Genomic DNA, 23,735 nt, shown 5'->3' on the forward strand with positions numbered 1-23,735 from the left:
TCTCAGATATTTATTGGTTTATATTAGATTTTATTTTGCTTATAAAGGTGCAAATGAAGGCAGTAAATCTGTATATAAAAATAAACCACATTTGTTGGTGTTTTCTAACCTATGGACTGCTCTTGTCATGCCCAAGGAGCCCAGGCTCCCTCTCTCCCAGGCTTTAGGAATCAGACATTATTTGTGTCACTCCAATGACAAATCACCACTATAATGAGGTTTTATCCTTTTAAAACAAAATAACTTTTATTAATTCCTTGATTTAATAATTGAAGCCTTGACTTTTAAAGGGGGGCAGGTGTTTGTTGTGATTAATAGGACACATTCCCTGCGTATCACAGAACTTTACTAAATCTTAGTAATGGTGTGGGGGTCAGTGTCACTGTTATTATAGAAATGATAATTATATCTTTGGGAAGCTGTCAGAAAAGTATCTTTTCTAGGAGTCAGAGCAGTGTAAACAGACTGTACAGGCAGGCACTACCCTTTCCATCAATAGGTAAACAATCTTTGTTAAGCTCATCTTGATAGTCTTATTTTGTTGCCACATTTTAATTACTCATCCTGTCTGTTTATATTCCGCTGCGTTTTGCTGAAGATACAAGCTTTAAAAATCATTGGTATTTAGGAAAATCCAAAGCTGGGGTGATGCATGCTCAGGTGCTAATTTATTTACATCAATTAATTTCAGGCCCCTGATGTAAACCAATTAGTATTCAACACTTAATGGAGTCATTATCTGTCAGATTAGCTTTTAGAAATGCTTGTCACTGCTACAGGACCAGGCAGCAGAACTTTGCTAATAAAACTAGCAGAATTAATGGAGTGAACAGCATAGATAATGACTTAATGTGGAACATACAGTATAGAAAAGAGACTGAACAACTGCCTTCAAGAAATTAAGATATCATTGAGCTGGCTACTTTATTCCAAAACTGAGCTCAGATGGGCTCTTTGGAAACATCAAAGGTGTCTGGCTAAGCCTTTGCAAAGTTTATTTCATAATAAATAACTTCCACCCTTTGTGCCCTCGCCTGCTCCAGCCCAGCTTGGTGTGGCACACAAAGAGAGGCTTCCTGTTGTCCCTCCCTGCTGTCACTCCAGGCTGCTCCTTCCCAATTCCTGGAATTCCTGGGAATTCCTGGGAGCATCCAGGCTATGGAGCTGCACCTGCAGGTGTCACCTGCAACTTCCCCAGGTGAGACCTCCTTTGGGGAGGCACTGATCACCTGCAGGGCTCTGTGGCACTGCAGAATGAGTTCTGTCTGGACAGCAATATTTGCCCATTGTTTTGTTCTTCCAGGTTAAATTTCCTTTTCTTGTGTGTGTGTGTATTTTGTAATTTTCTGTGTGCACTCTGAGGTCAGTCTGGTCATTCTGGTGCCTCGGGGAGAGATGACACCTGTGCTAAAGTCATCCCTGCATGGAGGAAAATCACAGAGCCTAATTCCTACTTAAGCTTTGAAAAAAAAAAATACAATTGCAACCTAAAAAATCATAATGGTGTATTTGTACAGCAATTCCTGTGATTTGTGCTTCACTGAGAACTGTCTGGTAAGGCTGATCTCACTGCAGGGACAATCCTGCACCTTCACCCTCTCTCGTGTCCTGATTCAGGGATTAGGGGCTGCTCTGGGGGCCATGGGGTCATCAATATATTCATAAGAGCATGAGAAATTCCTCTACATAATTATATCTGTGACTGCATTTGAAGAAAAGTCCCTAAAAGTGGCTAAACCACAGTGATGCTGCTCATGTTCAGGTGCTCTTTTCCTTGTCATGGCACCAAAACTTGAACTCTGCCACAAAATAAAGGAGAATGAAGCTATTGAAAAGCTGTGTTATTTACTGTTCTTAGAACACATTGTGATGTCCTGCCAGCTCTGTGCTGCTCACCTTGCAGCTGGGTAACCAGAGCAGTTAATACAGTTTTAGGTTATGCACCTTTTAGGAAACACTGTCTTCAACCTCAGGGATAATTTCAGATATTTTAAAACTCTTCCTTCTTTAAATATCTACCTTAACACCCTGTATATCTCCCCTATCCTTACAGAGATGATGTGCATTGATGGCCATTTATGCCTAGTTTACAATTATATTGGTTTTTGCATTGATTGTGGTTGTTCTCCTTGATATTTTTTCACCTTTCCAGAGGGAATCAGTTTATGGCACGAAATCAACACTTACATTTGATTTTCTGCATGGCAAGTGGCTGCTGAGAGTGACTGAGTGGGAAATGGGTGCCTGTGCACCTCCCTCCAGGAAAACCATCTTGTTTCAGCTTCACTGCCCAAGAAATTTCCACCTTCCCCAGCTCCTGAGGCTTCTTTCCAGGAGTATTCCAGAGGAGGAGGGAGACCAGATGTGACTCTCAGGATGTAGAGGAGGTGATGTTGCACTGCCCTGACTTCCAATATTGGAAAAAGCCCTTGATGACAGCTGGACATGAAGTGTCCTGTCCCTGTCATATCCATCCCTCATGGAACCACAAACAACTGCTGTCCCAACACCCCTGTGACAGAGGTTTTAGAAATACCAGTGACAGAGAGTATTTGCGGATTTGTTTTTCAGTAATTGCAGCAAAAAATCCTTGGCTGTGGGATTTTCTCCTCCAGCTGTTTGTCTGTGGGATCCCTGGAGTGGGAGAATTTGGACCATGAGGAAGGAGATGTTTGGAAGCAGCCTCAGGAAAGTCCAAGTGGTGACAGAGGGACACTTTCCATGTCTGGGTAAGCTGGGCATCACTTTGGAGGGGTGGAGAGCCAACAGCCAGAGCATCTCTGAGCAAGAGAAGCTGATTTCATGAACTTCTGGCTCAGCTGAACTTCATTTTAATATCTGTAAAGAAATTTCAACCTGGATTAACCTCCACTACACTCGGATTTCATTGTGAACATTTTTTACAGCTGTTCAGAGTTTTCTGCCGTTGCAAAGCAAAATTAATTTGGGGAACAATAATTTCTGGCTTCAAAGCCTCTATCCATATGGCTATCAAGGCAGTTTGTAATTCCATAATTGAAATCATAGATGACTGCTGCAGCATCCTCAAAGGGGCTGGGTTTTTTTGAATGTTTTTTTTTGTTTTCCTACCACTTACCCTTTCTCATCAACCCAAATATTTGCTGGTCTTACCTCAAAACTGGTGATGTGACCCCACTGTGTCCTTTGTAGGGCACAATGTGAGGTGTCATGATTCAGATGCTGCTTTGTGGTCCTACCTACTGGAGATGCCCCTTTGAAAGGAGAGGAAATTGCTGTTGGATAACATCACTCCCTCCATCACAGCTGGTGCTGGCTGGTGCAGATACATGTTTACATTGTGCTTGGAAAATGTAAACACTAATTAAGCATTAATGTTAATGGGGCCTGGGCCCCTGGCTCTGCTGCTGGCATTGCCCTGGCTGCTGTCCATCTCACCCCACTCACTATCTGTGTTTCCTGGCAGAAAATAAGGATAATTATTTATTCCTTTCCAAAGAGGGAGGGAAGGGACACCGGGAAGGGTCATGTAAGGACAAAATATTGTGTTACTGGGAATAAAACCAAATCCTATCAGCCTGAGAGAAAGGCAGGAGTGGTTGTTATCCCAGGTTCCACTGTGGATGTGATCACTCAATATCCTCTATATTTCCTGTTCTCACTTCCTGCATCCCCACTCAGGCAGTTTGCTGGGAAAAGCCTCTCCAGTTTGCCATAACACAGGGCTGGGATGGATCAGCAGTGAGTGCAGGGGATGGGAAGCAGCATCCAGCCCCTGTTGTGGTGCAGAAAATCTACCTTTCAGTTTTAATTCTCTGTAAAAAAGACTCTCCTGTTCCTGCTCCCCCTTTATGCACTGCTGTGGGATGAACTGGTCACTGAGGAGCCTCCACCACTGCCTGGTCCTGCCATGGTTGTGGCCGTGGCTGTTCCAGATCTTTGATGGCAGATTTTCCATTTTCCCTTTGCTCGGCCCCAGCGAGGCACTTCTAATTAGGGAGGGTAATTTCTCCCAAACGGGTCCTCTCCCTTTGTGAGCCCGTGGGTTTGCCAAGAGAATAAAAGCGCCCTGATTGTCCCCTCCTTTCAGCCCTTCCCCTGATGAGGAGTGTTGCTACACCTAATAAATTAAAGGACACAAAGTTAATGAATTTTTCATTTGAACTCACAGCTAGGTATGGATTAGCGAGGCTGACGTTGCTGAAGAGCTCAGAATTAGGAAGGGTCCTACAGGGACATTTTCCTCTTTGCTAAAATCTTTTCATTCACCTTTTCAAGCATTATCTTGCTGGGCAGAAAGAGTTCTTTTCACGCCATATAGCCCGTGGGGTCTGCTTTTTTTTCCACATAAATGTGATCATTCATTTTGTTTGTCTAATGGATAAAAATAAAGGGCAGTGTGAGTGACATTCAGACAGCTTTTCTCCTCAAAGAGAAGGGATTCATGCGATCCTGAGCAGCACTCTGGAGCACACTGAGCATTCAGAGTCCCAATTCCTTTAAATTCCAGTTGACACCAGCGGAAAGTTGGTTTTCCTCCCACTTGAGAGGGGCTGGGAGCTGCTGGCAGCTTGGCCTTGTAAATAAAACTACACTCAATTTACTTAAAAATTAATTGTAAGTTAATGTCAAAGGACCTGAACGATTCAGAATTATTTTCTGAATATGAATTTCAAAAGCTGCTTTTAGTGTGCAAAATGATTTCTGCTTCCTGGAGCCAAACCTGTACATGCTCCATTCCGAGAGAAACATTAATTTGTTATCCCTGTATTCCCTACCCAAATGAAACCTTTCCCTAAAAATTTCAGTTTGCCTTCACTTGCCTTTTGACATTCTGAAAGATTTATTAGAATAGATTCAGATTTTTGGTTAGAAGCAGAAGCTGTTTGAGTGCACAAGAGGCCGGGGAGGGTGGTGGGACTGGGCTCACTGCCCTCATGGAGTTCTTACTCTGGACCAACCTGAAACCCCATTCCCAGTGAGCTCTGGCTTTCCCACCCCCCAAATCCATGGCTAAATTAACTTAAGAGATCATTTCTAACCAGAACAGAACCAAGTGGGATCTCTTGTGATGCTTTGACAGGATGGGGAGGAGGGACAGAAATTACTGCAGAAATTAAAAGAAAAGAAAGAGAAAAACCCCACAATAAATCCCACCAGACTCTTGCAGAAGCCCTGGTGTGTGGCATGTAGATCCATGGGGAAAGGGGGAAATTGGAGCTGCTGGACAGCAGGATGGACAGCATGAGGATGCTCCCTGCAGCCCCTGGGTGTGGGAACTTTTCCCAGCAATCTGTTTCTGCCTCTGGGCTTTCACCACCCTTAACCATGAAACGTGGCAGTGGTTGTTTCCCATTGGAAGAGTGCTTGTCCAGATTCTCCTTTTGGGATCCCACTCAGTCTCAGTTTCACTGTTCAAACTGGAAGTGACGTTTTTATTCAATTTCTGCCCTAAATCTTTAAGTTTTATTGCTTACTGCTTTTGTAATAACTGTATGTTGCACCTATAAATGCATTTCAGCAGCAGATTATTTTATGCAGTAAAGGTGCAAAGGCCTTTGGGAAGAACCTATTGCCCATTTCCAGCAGAAACACCCCATGCAGGAGAGATTTCCCCACTTCATAAATAATTTGGGATCAAAGATCCAGGCACTGGGTTAAGCAAGGCTGAGCGTAAATCTGGCTTTAACTGAGATTCATGTTTCTATTAAAAAGTAATTGCAAGGAACAAATCCTGATTGTCTTAATAACTGATATTTATGTCCCTCAAGCAGCAGAACAGATACATCATTTTATACACAGCTCTGCAAAAAGGATTAGCATTGCTTGTATCCCTTTTTCCATCCTACCCCTATTCCCTTGTCTTGGAACTCCTAGAGCCCATACAAGTTACCTAGAATTCCCTTTCCTAACCTAGAAACTACTGCCACCTTCCAATTCAGGTAAGAAAGAGCTGGAAAATGATCCCAAGCAGGGAAAATTTCATTTCTGGTCTTGGTGACAAGTTTCAAAACCCCCAGCACGAGTGGTGATGAACAATTCCTGTTCCTGTGGACCTGCCTGTGTTTGCACCATCTGCCAGTGGGAGTATTTGGAAAACTTTTGGGGGTGGAGGAAGGTTGTTCTGGAGGGAAATGTTCCTCTAAGGATTGATTTTGTGCAAATCTCTCTGTCAAACACTCCAGAAGCTGATGCTTTGTTAATGGTGTCCTGACCAAGGTCTCTCCTGCTCTAATGGCCAAGGAGAAGGTTCCCCAACAGCTGCCAAGGGGATAATCAAAATTATTAGTGAAAACTAATTATAAATTATGTCTCAGGGATTCAGGTTTTTTGCTTATAGGTTTACTATATCCTTCTGACTTTTTTCCCCTAACATGAAAAGAAAATTATTGCAATCTGTTGATGGCATCAGCACAGAGTGGGAGCGACATTCCAATGATGGCTTCTCCAGTTAAAATATTTCCAACTGCTGCTCTTCCCTCTTTTTCAAGGATGGCTACTCTTGCTGAGCATCTCTGTGGGTTGTTTTCTGATTTATTTTTTTTTAAAGGAATGTAACTTCATGGATCAGAGAGACTTTCAGTGTATACATTTGCTTTGTGGCACTTCCTAATATGTCCAGGCTGATTTGCAACTCAAACACTAAAAAGATGTATTTCCAAAAGTACTTTTTAATGGAACCAAAAGATATTCCCGAGGAAATATTCAGAGACAGCCAACACTTCTGAATCTTAAGTGTGCTGTGTTCCTTCCTATTTCCTCCATTCATTATTACACTCACAAACAATTCATCGTTGATAATTAATATTAATTCCATCTGCCTAATTGACAGAATTACCAGGGGGTGACGAGATCAGCTTCCCAGTATTAAATAATTTTTACCAATTTGTAGTGCTCAGCTTGCTGCTCTGCTGATTTCCCAGTTGCTCCATCTCCTGCACCTCCGGGCAGACGCGGGGGGAATCGCAGGTTTGGAATCCACAGCTCGATGCCTTCTTTGGGAGAACACCTGATTATCCAGCCATGGGATCCTCCTGCTGCTGCTGGAACACCTGAGATCTCCACAATCTATTGCTTGGGTACATCCCATGATGTTCAGTGCTGTTAAAAAACCACAGTTTTTGTCTAAGCAGGAGCTTTCCTGCTCAGCTCCACAGCACTGCTGTGCACCCTTCATCAACGTCATCCACAGTGGTGCTTGCTGTGGGGACACATTAAATTAATATTTTCATGTTCAAACACAGCAAAAATTACATGGGCAGCCTGAGTTCCTCTGTGCAACAGCTCAGAGACCCCCTCAAAAAATTAAAAAAAAATTAATTTATGTTTTCTGTTCTAGAACGCGGACCAAATATTTAGCACATGGAACGGAGCATAAAAATCCTGCTTGAGGAATTTAGTTTATTTTTTTTTCAATTAATTGAATTTGTAAAGGCTGTTTTCTTTTGTGTAGTACAAGAATGGTGACTCCTAAAAGGACCTTCAGTGATGATTTTACTGCACAGGCAGTTCTGGAGCAAAGAGCTGTGTTAGCACCACAGATGTTCAGGAACTGCAGCACTCAGCCCCAAAAATTTGCTGTCTGAACCCAGCACTGCCCTTACACACCAAAGCTCCCCCCACGCTTCAGCCCACACCCCAATTAATGGTTTTTCTCTTTTTAAATGTTCTTTCTCATTTTTACCTCCCCAAAGCACACCCAGCTGGGCACAGGTGGGGCTGAAACCCTCCCATCTCCTGGCTGACCCTTTTTGGCTCCCCTGTTCCCATCCCTCTCATTCCCCTTCCCTCCTCCCTTGTTTTGCAGAACAGGAGGAATTTCCCTTGCCCAGGAGGACAAAGGGAACCCATCACTGCAAGGCTGGGATGTCACCCAAGGAGCTGCCCCAGGGACATCTGGCCCTATTTGGGAATTTCAGTGTATTTCAACACAGGAGGTAAATGATGGATAAAACCCAAGAATTCCTGTGACCAGGTTTAAAAGGCTGTGAAACCTGCTGGAACTTTCATTTTTTAATTTTCTTTCCTTTCTTTCTTTAAGTTTTTTGGTTTTCATAAAGCACTTGGGATGTAAAGTTTGGGATAACTGATTTAACCATGCACCTTTTCTCACCTATCAGCCCAGTTCTTCCTGTCCTTTCTCCTGTGTCCAGGTGCCTCAGCCCTTGCTGGGTACCACATATTAGTTAACATTAAATCGTGTATTTCTATTTATGTGATACTAATCCTGGCTTGGTGCCTACCCTGTGTTCTTAATTCTTTTCAACTGATAACATTTTATGTATGTATATTTATTTTTTAATACTCTATTACAAAACAAATAAAAAAGGGTGTTAGTGATATAGCAGAAGATAAAACAAATATCAATGACATCATTATATTTGATGTTTTGGCTTTACTTTTCATACACTTGTAATAACTGCCATTTTAATGACCTGTTATTTTCATTACCAACTATCAGATCAGATGTGATTTTGAAAAAACAGTGTAATTTTCCAGAGTAATTTGTTTGGGGTAATAGTAGGAAATAATATACTTTATGTTTTTGCATATTTTACTTTCACAGCTCTTTTTAAACAGGAGTTTACCTCAAGCTCAGTCTTTGAGTAGCTCTCAGTGGCCTAAGGCTGCTGGTGGTTTGGGAGGTTTTGTCTCCAGACTGAATTTCTTCATCCTTTAGAATTGACAGAAAGTTTCTTTGCCTGCCAGGAAAATTCAGTGTAAATCCAGCGATTTGTGGTGACAAGCAGAGGTTTTACAGGGGTGTGATGAGACCTTTGAGGCTGGCTGGATGTTTGTAAATTGTCCCTGTTCATGGACACTCATTGATGTACCACGGGCATCTTAGGACACACAGTGAAATTAGGATATTTAGAAGAGATAAAAAGCAAAAATAAGTTTATTTTTTTTTTTAATTGAGCTGTACAGATGTGAGATGTGGAAGCCAAGTAAGGAGCTGGCAGTGGCTGAGCAGCCCCTGGAACAAGAGTGGTGTCCCAGCAGCAGAGCTCTGTGCTGGCAGCCTCCAAAATGGGGCATTTTTTGCATTTCAACTTAAAACCTCTGATGATGGGCACATCTAATCTCTGTTTGGGCTTCCCAATTTCTGCAGCTGGTCAGTGTTGGGGATGGGAGGTCTTGGTGCCTCTGGTTGGGTGATCTGCTGGGATGTCATTCAGGCTTGTGATGTCACCTCTTTATTTTTGGCTGTTTCCCAGCAGGGAGTGAATACTGTGAATATTGTGCTGGTTTTGTGCCCTCCCTGCAACAATCCTAACATAAATTCTTCCCAAAGGAAGCAATTCAGCAGTGGGAATTCTGTCCACGTCAAGCTTTTGCAAGCTTGGAATCCTTCTGTACAATCCTGCTTTTCACTAGAGTGAAAAAGATCTACTACAGATCTCTGTAGGTGATGCTACACAAACCCAACACAGCGCCTTGAAAACACAAAATCCTGCCCTGCTCAGCCCAAACTTCTCCCAGCTGCAGCAGAGAGAGGATGCAACACATTCCCTCACTGCCCTCAGTGCAGCACCTCAAACCAGCCTCACACTCTGCCATTTTCCCTTCTCATTCCAGTGTTTGTTATGGGAACGAGCTATCATAATTTTAATGCCTGGTATGGCCTGTGAAAGACCATAAACATTTAATAGACCCATAAACACTGACTTTAACCTTTTCACTGTGCTGTAGCTGGACTGGCATCCCCCAGGTCACCACTGTGGACAGGAGGGATCAAGCAGCACCAATCCCAAAAAGGTCAGAGCAGCCCAGTTTATTATTATCCTCTCCCTTGGAATATATGAGGCGTCACAATTCCCACAGTGCATTTTCCTGGCTTAGGTTGGGGCAAGAGAAAGAAATGGCATGGAATAAATCCCTTGGGAAGACACTTGTGGTGATGGGGATTGAAACAGGCACCACCTAACTCATCCCTTTTACCACTCCTGTGCCCACAAGAATTAGCAACAACTCAGGATGAGAGGTGGATGTGTTTTCTGTAGGAAATAAGGAAAAAAACCTCGAGTCTTTTCTGCTAAAAGAATTCTGGTATTCTTTCATTTGATGTGCTTTATATTGGACAAACCAGCAAAAAAGTATTTTATGGACAAAGATGAAGAATGTTACAGATAGGGAATGTTCACAGCGAGTTTTATATTTGGAGATCATCTAAACTGGTGTGCAGCACAGGAAATGGGCATAAAGCTGGGTAGAGTTTAGTTTTTAACCTGGATTTAGGATGGAGGTCCTGTAAGGGGTGCTCTCTCTCACTGGACTGGGTTGGAATTTGTCCAGCACTGTTTCTGTCCAAGGAGTGGCATTCAGGGAGATTCCACAGGGTTTGTTCCCAAGAAGGAAAAGTCCTGCACAGAGGGTTGAGAGCCAACATGGATGTGAGATGTGCAGCTTGCTGTGCCCTAAAATCCAACCCCGTGGAGTCAGAGGCAGGAGAGATCACAGGGAGGGGAGCCCAGGGCCTTTCCCAGCATCTGTTCTGCTCATCTGCATCCCATCCTGGGATGCCTGGGAAGGGGCCACGATTTTCCCAGGTCCAGCTGAGACAGCTCCAAGTGATGCTTTACCACAAAGGTTCTCCACCACAGAGAACTGGGAACTCAAAAAAAAAAAAATCTGAGTTTGTCATTTTCTCGTGCACCATCCTGAAAAATCTTTGAACTTGAGCTTTGTACTTGAAATCTAATCCTGTTATAAATATCTTACTATGCAACTGCATATTTTTCTGAGCAAACCACTGCCAGCCACATCACCATGTATTCATTTCTGCAGAGATCTTGTTACAAAGGCAGATTTTCTGAGGCTCTACTACAGCTTTACTACACTACGAAGAACAAACGAGAATAAACCCCACACCATTACATTTTCTACTAAAAACTCCTCACGGCTGAATAACTGGGAGTGTGTTGCATCCTCTCTCTGCTGCAGCTGGGAGAAGTTTGGGCTGAGCAAGGCAGGATTTTGTGGTTTTAAGGTGCTCTGTTGGATTGGTATAGCATCACCTACAGAGATCTGCCCACTCTAGTGAAAAGCAGGATTGTACAGAAGGATTCCAAGCTTGCAAAAGCTTGACGTGGACAGAATTCCCACTGCTGAATTGTTTCCTTTGTGAAGAATTTATATCAAAGATAATAAAGTTTTAAGTCAATAGTCTGAACGTATGCAGAGCTGTAATCTTTGTAGATTTGGTAATCCCCCGTGACATTTACAGGACAGTTTCTGCAAACTCAGAATTCCAGAGCTGAATTTGCATTTCTGAGGTGTAGGAGATCCCCTGTGTCCGTGTGATGTGTGTGGAGCAGCAAAGAATCATAAACTCACATCTGACAGTGTTTGTATTTAAGCATTAACAACTCAATTTCAAGATTTAGGGTGGAAAAAAGAGGCTGTGGCAGATTCTCCCTGTCTGGGAGTGTTTTCTGGCAGGATTTTGATTTTTTTCCCTGTCTCCCCCAGCCGTGTGGAGCCTTGGGAAGCCCGGCACAAGGCCAGCCCTGCTTTGCCCCTGTAACTCACAGAATTTGTGCCACGGAGTCGGACCCCCAGCACCTGCTGGGCGCCTTTCAAGCTGCTTTAACTGGATCACAAGTTCCCAACTGTAGATAGATGTAACAGAGACTAATCCCATAATCTGGACAGAAGTACAAGCCCTGGATGGGGAGCAGCTCGTGTTACCTCCAGTTGCCCTTCAGTGATGGCAGGGGAGCTCAGACACTCTCATCTCCCCCAGCCATTTTTTGGTGAGTAAGATCTGTGGGCTGATTTGATTTGATTTAATTTGATTTTTCCTTCCCGAAGTCTGAAGATGAATATGCAAAACAAAACTTCATGCTTTGGCCAAAAAGGAAAACAACTTGGGTTCAGAAATGGCGCTTCTATGCTGGGTAAATATTATTTGTACTCGAGGTGCAGAAGTCAAGGACTGGCATCATTTAAAAAAAAATAAAATCTGGTGATGGAATAATGGGGCAGCATTTTGGGTGTCTAAATAACACCAGGGGTGAGGAGAGCTGCTGCCCAGCTTTTCAGAGTCCCTGTTTGAAATATGCCCATTTTAGCAGCCCCCAGCTCCTCAGTGTGGTGCTCTGTGCCAGCAGAGCATCGATCAGGAGCCGCTGAGCCCGGAGCCGCCGGTCGATGGCTCTGCAAACCCAGAGCTCCCAGAAATGAGATTTACCATTGGACTTTTTAACTTCTTGTTGACAGGCTCTGGCCAGTGACAGCTCTTCCTCGCTCTCCTCTTTCTCCCCCATCCCAAGATTTAATACTGTTTTACCACTCTAATTAGGGACGTGATTCTACAAATATTTGCAAGCCACCGAGGCGCTCGCTGGGAATCGGGAGCCACGGATCCACCTACAGATCCCATGTCAGGCATGTGCAAACCATCCCTACTCCCATCCCCACCACAAAAACTGGAGTTTTAAATCCTTCTGCTTGTCCTGCTTTCCCAAGTCTTTCAAACTCAACCCCCAAACCCACTTGGGGTGAGATTTCCTATACTGCTCTTCAGCATAGAAGTCTGGCTTTCTTTCCATGACATTAAACCAAAAGTTCTTTACTTTGGCTCTTTCCATCTCTTACAGTGTTAACAAAAATAGATGCTTATTGCTTTAATAAAGGTTTTGATTTGGAAATTATTTACCATTTAGACTTAGTACTCTCTAATTGCTTTTGATTCTTTGGAATATCTCTAATGCAAAGCAGCTGAAAGACTGAGGTTTAAAAATGGGCTCTTGCACATTTGAAGTAAATTTTATCCTGCAATCAGTCGTAAAGATCTTAACTGCAGCTATCACATATCCTAAATATGTAATTGCTGTGGAGCCTTTCCAGTCTATTGGTTACAGGATGCTGGAAAAAGGGGAAAGTGAGTATGAATGCAGGTCCTGATGTCTGTGGGTATTTTGGGGGGATATTGAGCAGGATTGGTCACCTGCCTGAAATATTGTATATTTTTTTTTTTCTAGGATGGAACCTTGGAATTCAGTTGTGCAAATACTAATTAATAACTCCATTTGCATGGTGAGCTCACTGATTACAGGGAAGCTGCTCTGGTGAGTAAACAGTGAATTTTGTCTGGGTTTTGGGATCAGGGCATCCACCCCCAGCCCCACAAGCTCCTGGGGGAAGGACTGAGGTTTTAAACGTGCCTCTATCCACATGTGGATGTGCTCTAAAATCAGTGGTGGTTTTGGTACATGGATGCAGCCCAAGAGAACCAGGTTTCTCTCATCTGTTCTGCCTGAACCTAGGGAATCGATACCTAAAAATACAGAAAGAAAAACTCGAAATACTAGATTTTGAGAGATTTTAAAAACATCTTGGTCAAATGTAGTCTAGGCATGGATTGACTAGTCCATATTTTGAATGATCTATAATGACCAGCCTAAAGTGAAATGGCACCTCTGCTTACTTCTAGTAATTTTCTGCTTTCAAGAGAACTCTCTCCCATGTCCTGGCCATCTTTAAAGAGCACAGCTTACAAATATTTAAAACTTAACCCAAAGGAAGCCCCTGGTTGGTTTTTTTTTTAGTATAATATGAAAAGCATGGACGATTCAGCCTCAAAAATTGCTAAAGATATTTAACACTCACCATTAAAATCACAAAAACAGCGCAATTTATTGTTATTGGAGAAACACTTGCTTTCAGCCCCTTCTTTAAAGGACTGTGTAAGATATTTACATACTAAATTCATGTGAATGGCTGCTAAGTACACACCAAAATTCTTCCAGCTGGGAGACACGGGTGTGCAAAGGCCAGGCCACTTGGGTTCTTGAGGAGAGTGGAAAGAGAAGCTCCCCCAAACCCAGAGGCTGCTGAGATGGAGCTTGGGGGTGGGCAGCTTATATAAACTCTGGATGTGCTCGTTCTGCAGCTACTTTTTTATAACAAAACCCAAATTTGGAGTCTTTCATTCTTATGATTCTACCCCGTGCTTCTCTCCACCCCCTCCTGAGTTCTTTTTTAAAACAAAAAACCCTAAATTCAGAAGGTAACTGCGAAGCTGAAGTTTCTCTCTCCCTGTCCTTGGTTTGGTGGGACTTTGGGGTGCTGGGCTCCACCCTGATGGGCTCAGCACCCCGAGGCCTCCCCAGCTCACCATGGATGATGGGCAGCCAAGAAGACAACAGTGATCTGTACTTAACATTAGGTGGCACAAAAGAGTTTCCTTTTGCTCGCAGGAACACTGAAACCGATGGGCAATAACCAGCAGAGATTATTTCTTTCAACGAAATTCTCCTCTTTTCTCCGGCTTTCCAGCAGCCTTTTGAAGTGCTTCTGTTTATAAACTTACTTGATTCCGTCTTTCATTGCATCTCTTTTGTCTCAAGCTAATTTGTTTTAAAATAAGACATAACCCAGCCCTCGCTGTGGTTGTATTTACAGAGCAGCCAAAGGGCTCTAAAACGGGCTAATTTCAGTGAAACGCCTTCCGTCCCTCCTCCAAACCAAGGCTGTCTTTAAGAGCTTTGCCTTTCTGTGCCCTGCATGCTCAGAGCCACCGTGAGCACTCGGGGCTGGTTTTAACCTGCAGCCGGTTTTAACCTGCAGCTTTTCCTCCGCGTCCTCAGCTGGGGCTGTTTACAAACCACGGCTGTTTACTCCTGCTTTGGTCCCCACGCCACATTCATCCTGCTCCTGGAGCTGACACAAACCGGGCTTTTGGGGCTTGTATTTCCTTCTGCCGCTGCTGTAATCCTTCAGGACAGAGCTGCAGGTCGTGGTCCCTCAGCGGAGCCACCCGGGGCCAGCGCAGGCCCCGCTGCCCTCAAGGCCGCGGTGCTGCAGCTCACAGAGATTTACCAATGAAATAAATCACTTTTATGGTTCAGAAACAATGCATCGCCCACTGTTCACATCCCAAATCCCTCTCGCTCCCAGGTACGGGAGGCTTGGTGTGCTGGCAGTGCAGTGGGAAGGCTCCTGTCCACTCAAGTGCTGCTTATTGAAGACGAGAGCTCGCTCCCTGCTCGGGCCGCTCCTCACGATTATTCCTAAAGGTAATTTCTCCCCCCGCTACACTGCTGGCAGAAGGGTTGGGCATTGTTTTCTCCGAGGTTCGGCTTCAGAAAGGAGGAGAAAAAATAATAACAATAATAATAATAAAAGGCCGTTTCGCTGGCGATCCCTTGAAGTTTTTACCGCTTCCCTGCCTCCCTCTGCACCCGGGCGGCCGCCGCGGCCGGAGCTCGCCCGTTTCACGGCGCTCGATGTGATTAAAGCGGTATTGTTCCTCCCCCCGGGGCGGGGACGGGGCTCGGAGCTGCGGCCCCTCCGCTCCCGGCGGCCGCGGCCCGGGCAGGGTGGGCGGGGGCACGGCAGGAACAAAAGAAACTTGCCCGGTGCCCCCCGCTCGTTGCCGCTCCCCGGCGCCGGGACCCGCATGGCCGGGACGCGCACAAATATTGATACACAAGGAACGCACCGACACGCGGCTCTATACGGACACACGCTGCCCCGGCCCCGCAAAAACCGCACAGACCTTCTTCCACCCCAAAAAGAGCTTTTTTTTTTTTTTTTCCACCCCGAAGCCGCGGCAGGTGTCAGCGGCACTGCCGGCACCGGCCCCTTCAGCCCCCCCGGCCGTGCCCGGGGCTGGGGGGGTCGGAGGAGCCCCCGCACCCCGGCTCGGCCAGCGCACAAACCACGCACCCGCACTTTTCCAGCTATTTTCTTTTTCTTTCGTAAAAATGTTTATTTAAACCTTTTTTTTTTTTTTTGGTGTTTTTTTTTTTTTTTTCCTTTTACAACAATAAAATATTGCGTCGATATAAACCCCTTGACTAAAACTGGTCGACAACCAAACGTTACAGCCACTCGTGTGTTTCGTTATTATTTTTATCCGACACCCATTTAGGCTTCATTTTTTTTGTTGTTTCTTTCTGAAACGTTTTCTTTCTTTTTTTTTTTTAAACATAATGCGGAATTTATTGAAAATAAATAATTGTTGGCAACTGCAATAGGCAATTTTGGATAAAATAGTTGAAAAAAGCAACCTTTAATGAAAATAGCGTTTATTATACATCAGTTACTAAATGAATAAACTAAATGATCTTTCTTTAAATTAATAACTTCCAAAAAACGTTTAATATACAAAACTGTACAGTTATAAAGTTGGCAGAAATAGGCAGGTCCTCAGTGTCGAGATTTTTTTTTTCTTTTTTCTCTTAATTTCTATTTTTTTTTTCCTTTTTTTTGCTTCATTTTTTTTTTTCTTTTTTTTTAGCGCTTACTGAAAAATACTTGAAAAATATAAATGTCGAAAGGAAAAAATCTGGAGGAGGGGAAGGGGAGAGGAGAAGAAGGGTGGGAGGAGGAGGAGGAGGAGGAGGAGGAGGGGGGGGGATGCTGTGCGGGATCTGCGCGGAGCGGGGACCGGCCCGGCCCTCGGGGGGCCGCGGGTGCAGCCCCGGGAGCGGAGGGGATGGGATGGGATGGGATGGGATGGGATGGGATGGGGGGAGCCCGGCCCTGCCCGGCGGCCCCGGGGGTGCGGGAGCAGCGCGGGGCTCGGGGGGGGGGAAGCGAGCACACACACGGACAGACAGACAGACAGACACACAGACCCCCCCCCCCCCCCCGCCCTTGGGGACAACACGGGCTGGGAGGGACAGAGGGACAGGGGGACCAAGGGGGCGGGTGCAGCTCGGCACTTCCCTGCGCCCGAAAAAAACGGCGTTGGTAGCGTTTTAGTGACTTTGTTTTGGTGGTTGAGGGTTTGTTGTTGTTTGGTTTTTTTTTTGTTTTTTCTCCATGTTTTGTCGGTGATTATTATGATTTTTTTTTCCTTCCCCGCCACCCCCTTCCCCTCCCCATAGAAAAGCTTTTCCACAAATCCAGCATCTCCCTGCGACGCGGAAAGAAGCTCAGCGTGAACCAAATGCGGGCGTTTTCTGTCCCCTTCCCTCCCTCCCTGCCTCCCTCCCCGCCGACACCTCATTCCTCTTCACTATCGAAACAAAATACAGAGAAACCGATTTCCGAAGCGAAAGCGCAGAAGGATAAAGGTGTTTTACTACAGACCTCTCAGTCTGGCGCTGATCAAAAAGCCCAACTCATCTTCGGAAAGAAAAAGACTGGCAAATGCCACGGGTTTGGTTGTGATGCTTAATTTCGGGTAAATCTCTTAGAAATAATTATTTTATATATAAATAATTTTTTTTTTTCCTTGGGAGAAGAAGTGGAGGAGGGGAGTGGGGGGAAGGTCAGGCTTGTGACCCGACCGTTTTACGGTGTTGGGAAGTTCTTGAAAAGGAAGGAAAAAAAGCTGCAACAAATAAGCCTGTTCTTCACATCGGTGCGGGGCTCCGAGCCCCATCTCCTCGGGGGTGGGGGTGAGGAAGGGCCGCGGCCGCCCTGCCCCGGCCCCGCTCGGTGACACTGCCGGCGCTCGGGGAAAGGGAGCAACGTTTGGACTGCTCAATTCGATACAAATTAGGTCACAAATATTGTGTACAGTTTGTAGTAAAACACCTCAGGACATTTAAAAACGCTATATAAGTCTTTAAAAATGCAAAACTAGTCTATTGTAAAACAGATTCACCTGAAATACAGCTGATATAACCAAGGCGCTGGAAGGTTATTCATAGGCACACATCTGTCTTTCCTTTTCAGTCGGGTTTTTCGTTCTTTTTTTTTTAATTTTCTATTTTTCCACGGGTTTTCCCTTTTTTTTCTGGTTTTTTTTTTCTTCCTTTTTATTTGAGTTTTGTTTCTCGATGGGTTGGTTTATTTTTTTTTTTTTTTGTGTCTTTTTTTTTTTTTTTCCTTCGTCCTAGCGGAGACCGAAAACAAACCTTGTCTGCGAGTAAACAACCGTGTGTGATCAGCGGAAAGGTCGGAGAGAGGAAAAAAAAAAAAAATATTGCCGAGGCGGCGGCGGGCGGGGACCCCTCGCCGCGTCTCCCGAAACCATAAGTTAAAGCCCGGCGGGCAGTCCCGCGGCCGGGCAGTCCCGGGGCCGGGCAGTCCCGTGGCCGCAGCCCGCGGTCAGAGGTCGTGGCAGGCCGTGTCCGTTTTCACGCCGTGCGAGTACACGTCGTGCTGCGGCTGCTCGCCCGGCGGGGTCATGCGCTTCTCCTTCTGCCGCCGGTTGCAGAACCAGACCCGCACCACCTCCTTCTCCAGCTGCAGGCTGTCCGCCAGCGAGGAGATCTCCTGGGCGGCCGGCTTGGGGCACTTGAGGAAGTGCGTCTCCAGCACGCCCTTGACACTCACCTCGATGGAGGTCCGCTTCTTCCTCTTCCTCCCCTGCGCCGCGATCTTGTCGATGCTCGTGGGGCTGCCGGTGGAGGAGTCGGCCTCCTCCAGCCACTTGTTCAGCAGCGGCTTCAGCTTGCACATGTTCTTGAAGCTCAGCTGCAGGGCCTCGAAGCGGCAGATGGTGGTCTGCGAGAAGACGTTCCCGTACAGGGTGCCCAGCGCCAGCCCCACGTCGGCCTGGGTGAAGCCCAGCTTGATGCGGCGCTGCTTGAACTGCTTGGCGAACTGCTCCAGCTCGTCCGAGGTCGGCGTCTCCTCGTCCGAGTGGTCCTGGCAGTGGTGGCCGCCCAGCTCGCCGTGCTCGCCGCCGGCCTCGCCGCGCAGCCCCGGGTGCAAGCCCTGGCCGGCGGCGGCGGCGGGCGGCGGGGTGAGCCCGCCGTGCTCCAGCATGCCGCCCACCGCGAACCCGCCCTGCGAGTACACGCTCAGGGGCTGCCCGGCGGCGGCGGCGGCGGCGGCGGGGGGGGCGGCCAGCGAGGCGCTGTGCGCCGGGCTGGCGCCCCAGGCGCTGGGGTGGTTGGCGTGGGGCGAGTGATGGGAGACGTGGGGCGAGCGGTGGTGGATGATGGCGCCCAGCTGCAGGTCCTCGCGGCCCGGCTTCACGTCGGGCTGCTCCAGCGGGCCGCCCGCCAGCGCCGCGGGCCAGGGCGCGCCGTCGCTCAGGCTGGTCACCCAGTGATGCCCCAGCGGGTGCCCATTGCCGGGGACGCCCTGCAGGTACTCGCTCTGCAGCAGCTTCTGCGGGCTGCGGAACGGGCTGCCCTGCTGCATGCCCGCGCCCTCGGCGTGGGCGAGCGCGCCGGCGCCCAGCAGGCCGTAGGGGTTGGAGGCGGCTGTGGCCATGGCCGCGGCAGCCCCACGAGTTATACTGTGCCGCCGCCGCCGCGCCAGCCTTTGACATCCACCGGCACGGCGGCCCGGCGGCGGCCGCGCCATGACTGGCACCCGCGCCGGCCAATGGGAGCGCGCCGCCGGCAGAGCTCACCAATGGACGCGGTGCGTGGGCGGGGCGAGCCCCCGTGGGGCGGGGCGTCGTGGCCGCGCGGGCGCGAGGCAGGAAGTGAATCACTCCGCCGGCACCGGGGGCCGGGCGCGAGGCGGCCCCGCCGCTTAACTCCTTCCTCGCCGGGCGGGGAGCGGCGGGGCCCGAGGAGGGGAGGGGGGGGTACGGCTTAAATGGGGAGCGCCTGGGAACGGGGGGGCGCGGGGGGCACGGCTTAAATGGGGAGCGATTAGCGGCGGGCAGAGGTTAAACGGCGGCGCCCCGGCGGCAGCCCCGCGGGACCACCCCGGTGCGGCGCTGCCCCCGCCCGCCGGCCCGGCCGCGCTCCGGGTGCGCGGCGCCCGCTCCGCTCTTCCCCCGGTGCGCCTGTCCCGAGCCGCGCGTCCTCGCCTGGCCCGGGCCGTGCGGCGCTCGGTCGGCAGGGAAAAACAGAAAAAATCGAGAAAAGCCCCAAATAATAAAAAACAGCCTCAAAAGAATGAGCTTCCCGGCCTCACCGCCGGTAAACCCCCGGTGGATGCTCCCCAAAGTTCGCCGGTGCGCGCCTGGCGGGCGGGCTGCAGGGCAAAACCGGGGAGAAAAAAAAAAGGGAAAAAGAGAGGGGGAAAAAAAAAAACCGTGTGAAAAAGGGAAAAGAATGAGAGAAAAGGAGCGTGCGGTCCCCGGGACCCCCCCGCGGGAGGAGCGGGGGGAGCGCGGAGCCCCCCGGCTCGGCCGGGCCCGGCGGGCAGAGCCCCGCACCCGCGGAGCCCCGGCGGGGCGGGCACAGGCGCAGCCCCGGGACCCCCGACCCGCTCCCGAGTTCCAAAATGACCTTTCCCTGCATCGTTTTGGAGGTAACCGAGCTGCGTAATTATATTTGCACTTCCAGAAGACTGCATCAGAGTCCCCTTATTGGTTTGAAATTCCATTAAATATATTGCAAGAGCTCCTAGGTTAAGCTTGATTTAAATTTGCATACATTTTCATATATTTAGCAGAAATAAAAGAAGGCTTGCAGCTACCAGAAAGTCATTAAGGCATTAGTTTCTCTGAGAAGACAGATCTGAAGAAAATTCAAGAAAATGAGAAAATAGATCTAAATAAGGTGAGCGCTCCTCTGGTTCCTTCCGAGCCGGGTCCCATCGCTTTCCTCATTATAATAATAATAATCACAATAATTTCTCGCCGGGGCAGCGTGTGAGAGGGGTAAAGGCAGGGCTGGGTGGTGAGGAGCAGAGCGGGCTGGGGCAAATCGCGATATATCGGGGACTCTGCGTGTCCCCGCCGGTGCAGCGCTGCGCTGCGCACCCGCGGGGGTGCGGGGAGGGGAAGGGGGGGTGTGGTGCGACTCGGAAAATAAATCAAAAATAAGGAAAAAGTAAATAGAAAAAAATGAAGTTTGCGGGTAGAGGGGCGGCGGTGGGAGGTGTGCGGCGGGGGGGTCAGCGGGAGGGTCGGGACATGGGGACGTCCCCGCTGGAGCCGCGGTCCCGGCGCGGGGCTGTGCGGGCGGTGCGGGGCGCGCAGCTCCGCGGCCGAGCCCGCCCGAGCGCGGGGAGGGCAGGGAAGGAGTTATAGCAGCAGCAGCTTCTTCCTCGTTGTTTTTTTTAGCCTTTCCTTTTTATTTTTTCCCCTTTCCTTTTTTTTTTTTTTTTTTCCCTCTCCCCCCCTTCTTTCCTTCCCCCCCCCCCCCCCACACTCTCCGCCTTCACAACTCCTCGAAATAAACATCACCGCAGCCCGCGGGGAAAAAAAAAAACAGAAAAAAAAAAAAAACCACCAACCCCCCACAACATCAAATCCGCACTGTATGAAAACGTAACTAAATTATTTAAAATTAATTTGCACTTTAACTTCCGAAACAATTTTTCAAATCCCATTGCCCGTGAAAATAGATGTTCAGATCCGCCGTTTAATTAAGGCAGAGTCTCTGGCAGGGAAATAAAACCCCGAACGTCCCATTTTAATCTTTGCTGCAAATGTAGCTAAGGCAGAGCCCGGCTCTGCTCCTGCCGAGGCGGCTCTCACCTCGCCTATAGCAGAGTATGGTGGATTTTATAGTGTTTTATCTGCATATAGTTAAATCTTCTTGCTGTTCTAACTAATCTGCTGGAGAGGGTTTCTTTAGCTCTTTCCTGTCAGTCTAACTTCCCAAGTGTAACAGATGCCGCTCTCAAGCGGTCCTTTCTGCTGCTTTTCTTTATTCAGCCTCGCATTTTTCTCCCCATGATCTGGGTTTCCATAGAGAGAGGAATAAAAGGGGGACCATGGCCACAAATCCCCTGCCCCATGCAGAATAAAAGAGCCTTATTCAATAGCCGACCCCGTCTGGACATGGGAGAAAAATAAGTACATGCAAAGCTACTGTTGCAAGAATTTGTAACTTATTTTTCATAGACCGAAACCCAATAAAGTTTTTTTTTATTAAAAAAAAAAATTTAAAAAAACTTTTTGGGTTCGGACTGTGCGCTGGAGCCCTTTGGCTCTGGGTGCCCTCACCCCGGAGGGACCCGCGTTTCCTCCGCAAATAACTCGCTTTAATATCTATTTTTTCTGCTAAATCTTTGGCGTGAAAAAGCTCGCACAATAGCTGGAGGCAGCCACCGTCCTGGGGCAGCGAGAAGTCGCTATGGAGAGCGCCCCGCTTTGAAGTGCGGGAGCCGGGATTGTGTGGAGTCCCCCTGGCACAGGCGGCTCCGGGGCTTTCTGGGGTCACCCGGCTGCGTGGCTCGGCCGTCGCCGTCCCCTCGGTGGCACCGGCGGTGTCACCCACGCGTGGGGCAGGGCTGGCCCTCCCCGCTGCAGCCCCACACATTCCCCTTTAAGAGCTCCTGTCGGGATGCGCTCGCCTTCCCCACCGGCTCCACGGGCTGGAGGTTGGGACCTGAACCCACCAACGCGTTTATTATCGTGACAGAGCTGATTTTATTATATTTAAGAGATTTTTTTTTTCTCCCTTCCCCCCCCCCCCTCCTCTCATTGTTCACCCGCGGGAGGGGAAGGAGAGAGAAAGGGAAAAAAAAAAAAAAAAGGTCTAAAAGGGGTTCGTTTTGATTGTGTTTAATACAGCATGAAGCTCGGAGCGGTAAGCTGTGCCTCGGTGTCGTGACCTCTATATTGAAAACTTCACCTTCAACACAAGTTCACTTTAGAGACAGGACGAGTTAGATTGCGCTTGGTGGGAACAAGTGCAAATTTAAAAACAGAGTCAATCATAACGGGGGTGGGGGCTGGGAAAGGGCAATTTAACCGTTTCTGGAGCCAGGAGTTAAGGTTTGCATTGTGTACATCCAGGCGCTGGGGCTCCTGCTGGAGCCCAGCCGCCCATCAGTGCTGAGAAAGCGGCTCCTGGAGCTCCGGAGAGGCTTTGGGAACACCTAACCAGCGTGGGGGAAGCTTAGGAAGCAAAAAGGAATTTACAGAGTATTAGCAGAAATTAGCCAATACCGACACAAGCTCAATTAGTTCCTTTTTTTTTTTTTTTTTTTTTTTTTTTGGTCTCTGTTGGCTGCTCTTGAACGTGAGTAAATGCTGTGCAGGGAGAGAGGAGGGAGAGAGCCACACTGCCATCTCCGAGCCACAGCCAGGAGATGGACTGACAGATTGCAAATTAAACTAGTCCTAATATAAGAATGAATGCAGCCCCCCCCCCAAATCTCTCCCAGCACCAGCCCGGCAGCAAAGAGCCCGGCACGGAGGGAGCGTGGCTGCGGCTGGGCTGGTCCAGGGAGGGACAATAAAGCCAATCCCGGGCAGGAAAAAATCACAAGGTAAATAGTATTTGTATTCTAACTGCTGCGATTTCCGAAGCGGTTTGGGCGACTCTTTGCTCCTCTGTTCGAATCGCCTGTTATTGTTATTATTACTATTATTGTTATTAATATCCTTTTCTTTCCACGTTGTTGATATTTGAAAAATGTACTTGCTGCGGGGAAAAAAATGTCGTTCATTTGTTCACTACACCGTCATGTTCAGGTCACTGTTATTTTTGAGCTGGGTCGATTTTAGGAGGTCTTGTCTCGAACATTTGGTTGACGGAGCAAAAAAAAAAAAAAAAATCGTAAATATTGCGGGAAGTCTCTCCAAAGTGCACATTTTTGCTCCGGGACCGGTCTCGCCGTCTGTGAAATCCACGAATTGGGGGTTGTTGTGTTTGGAGGAGAAGTGTGGATGGGGAGAGGCGGCGGGGAAGGGGCTGCGGCCCCGCTCCCGTCTCCTGCTCGGGCGGTGCGTGGCAGCTCCTGAGGTCACGGCAGGAGTTAATAGACCCCACAACAATGCCGATCCCTTCCCTTTTACGTAGGCACTTTCCTCACCGTGCCATTCAAACAGGCGTGATGACAAGAACGCGCTGGTTTCATCGCGGACCGAAATCCCGTGGTTTTTTGGTTGTTGGTTGTGTTTTGTTGTTTTGTTTTGGTTCTTTTTTTTTTTTTTTTTCCTGTGAACCTTCTCCCAGCAAACGGGGGCATGAGGTCAGAGATGG

The 23,735-nt window shown here is 47.9% G+C and overlaps 2 protein-coding genes and 1 long non-coding RNA gene across 51 annotated transcripts in view; 2 read left to right on the plus strand and 1 right to left on the minus strand.

Annotated features, from left to right (window-relative positions):
* The first annotated feature begins 12,978 nt into the window (after positions 1 to 12,978).
* On the plus strand, positions 12,979 to 15,193 carry LOC148222141 (uncharacterized). Its single transcript, XR_015806696.1, has 2 exons — positions 12,979 to 13,052; positions 14,884 to 15,193. It is a non-coding gene; the product is annotated as an uncharacterized LOC148222141 (long non-coding RNA).
* Positions 15,194 to 15,999: 806 nt separating this feature from the next.
* POU3F4 (POU class 3 homeobox 4) lies at positions 16,000 to 19,122 on the minus strand. The gene has a single exon (XM_014886199.2). The coding sequence runs from the start codon at positions 19,105 to 19,107 to the stop codon at positions 17,992 to 17,994; it is 1,116 nt and encodes a 371-aa protein (XP_014741685.2). The 5' UTR covers positions 19,108 to 19,122; the 3' UTR covers positions 16,000 to 17,991.
* An 897-nt stretch (positions 19,123 to 20,019) lies between these two features.
* Positions 20,020 to 23,735, plus strand: part of LOC148222142 (uncharacterized) — an 86,744-nt gene continuing 83,028 nt past the window's right edge. For 3 of the 49 annotated variants that reach the window (XM_088173096.1, XM_088173098.1, XM_088173108.1), the window contains exon 1: positions 20,026 to 20,354. The gene's annotated coding sequence lies outside the window, so the exon portion shown is untranslated. Of the gene's footprint in view, positions 20,355 to 22,272; positions 23,020 to 23,735 lie in introns of those variants that run through there. The other 46 variants (XR_015806697.1, XR_015806700.1, XR_015806701.1 and 43 more) reach the window with 33 other exon arrangements.

This window comes from Sturnus vulgaris, chromosome 14, assembly GCF_052056855.1.
Source record: "Sturnus vulgaris isolate bStuVul1 chromosome 14, bStuVul1.hap1, whole genome shotgun sequence".
NCBI lineage: Eukaryota > Metazoa > Chordata > Aves > Passeriformes > Sturnidae > Sturnus > Sturnus vulgaris.

Excerpts from the sequence above, each read along its gene's own strand:
- POU3F4 (XM_014886199.2), bottom strand. The coding sequence starts at position 19,107 with ATGGCCACAGCCGCCTCCAACCCCTACGGCCTGCTGGGCGCCGGCGCG.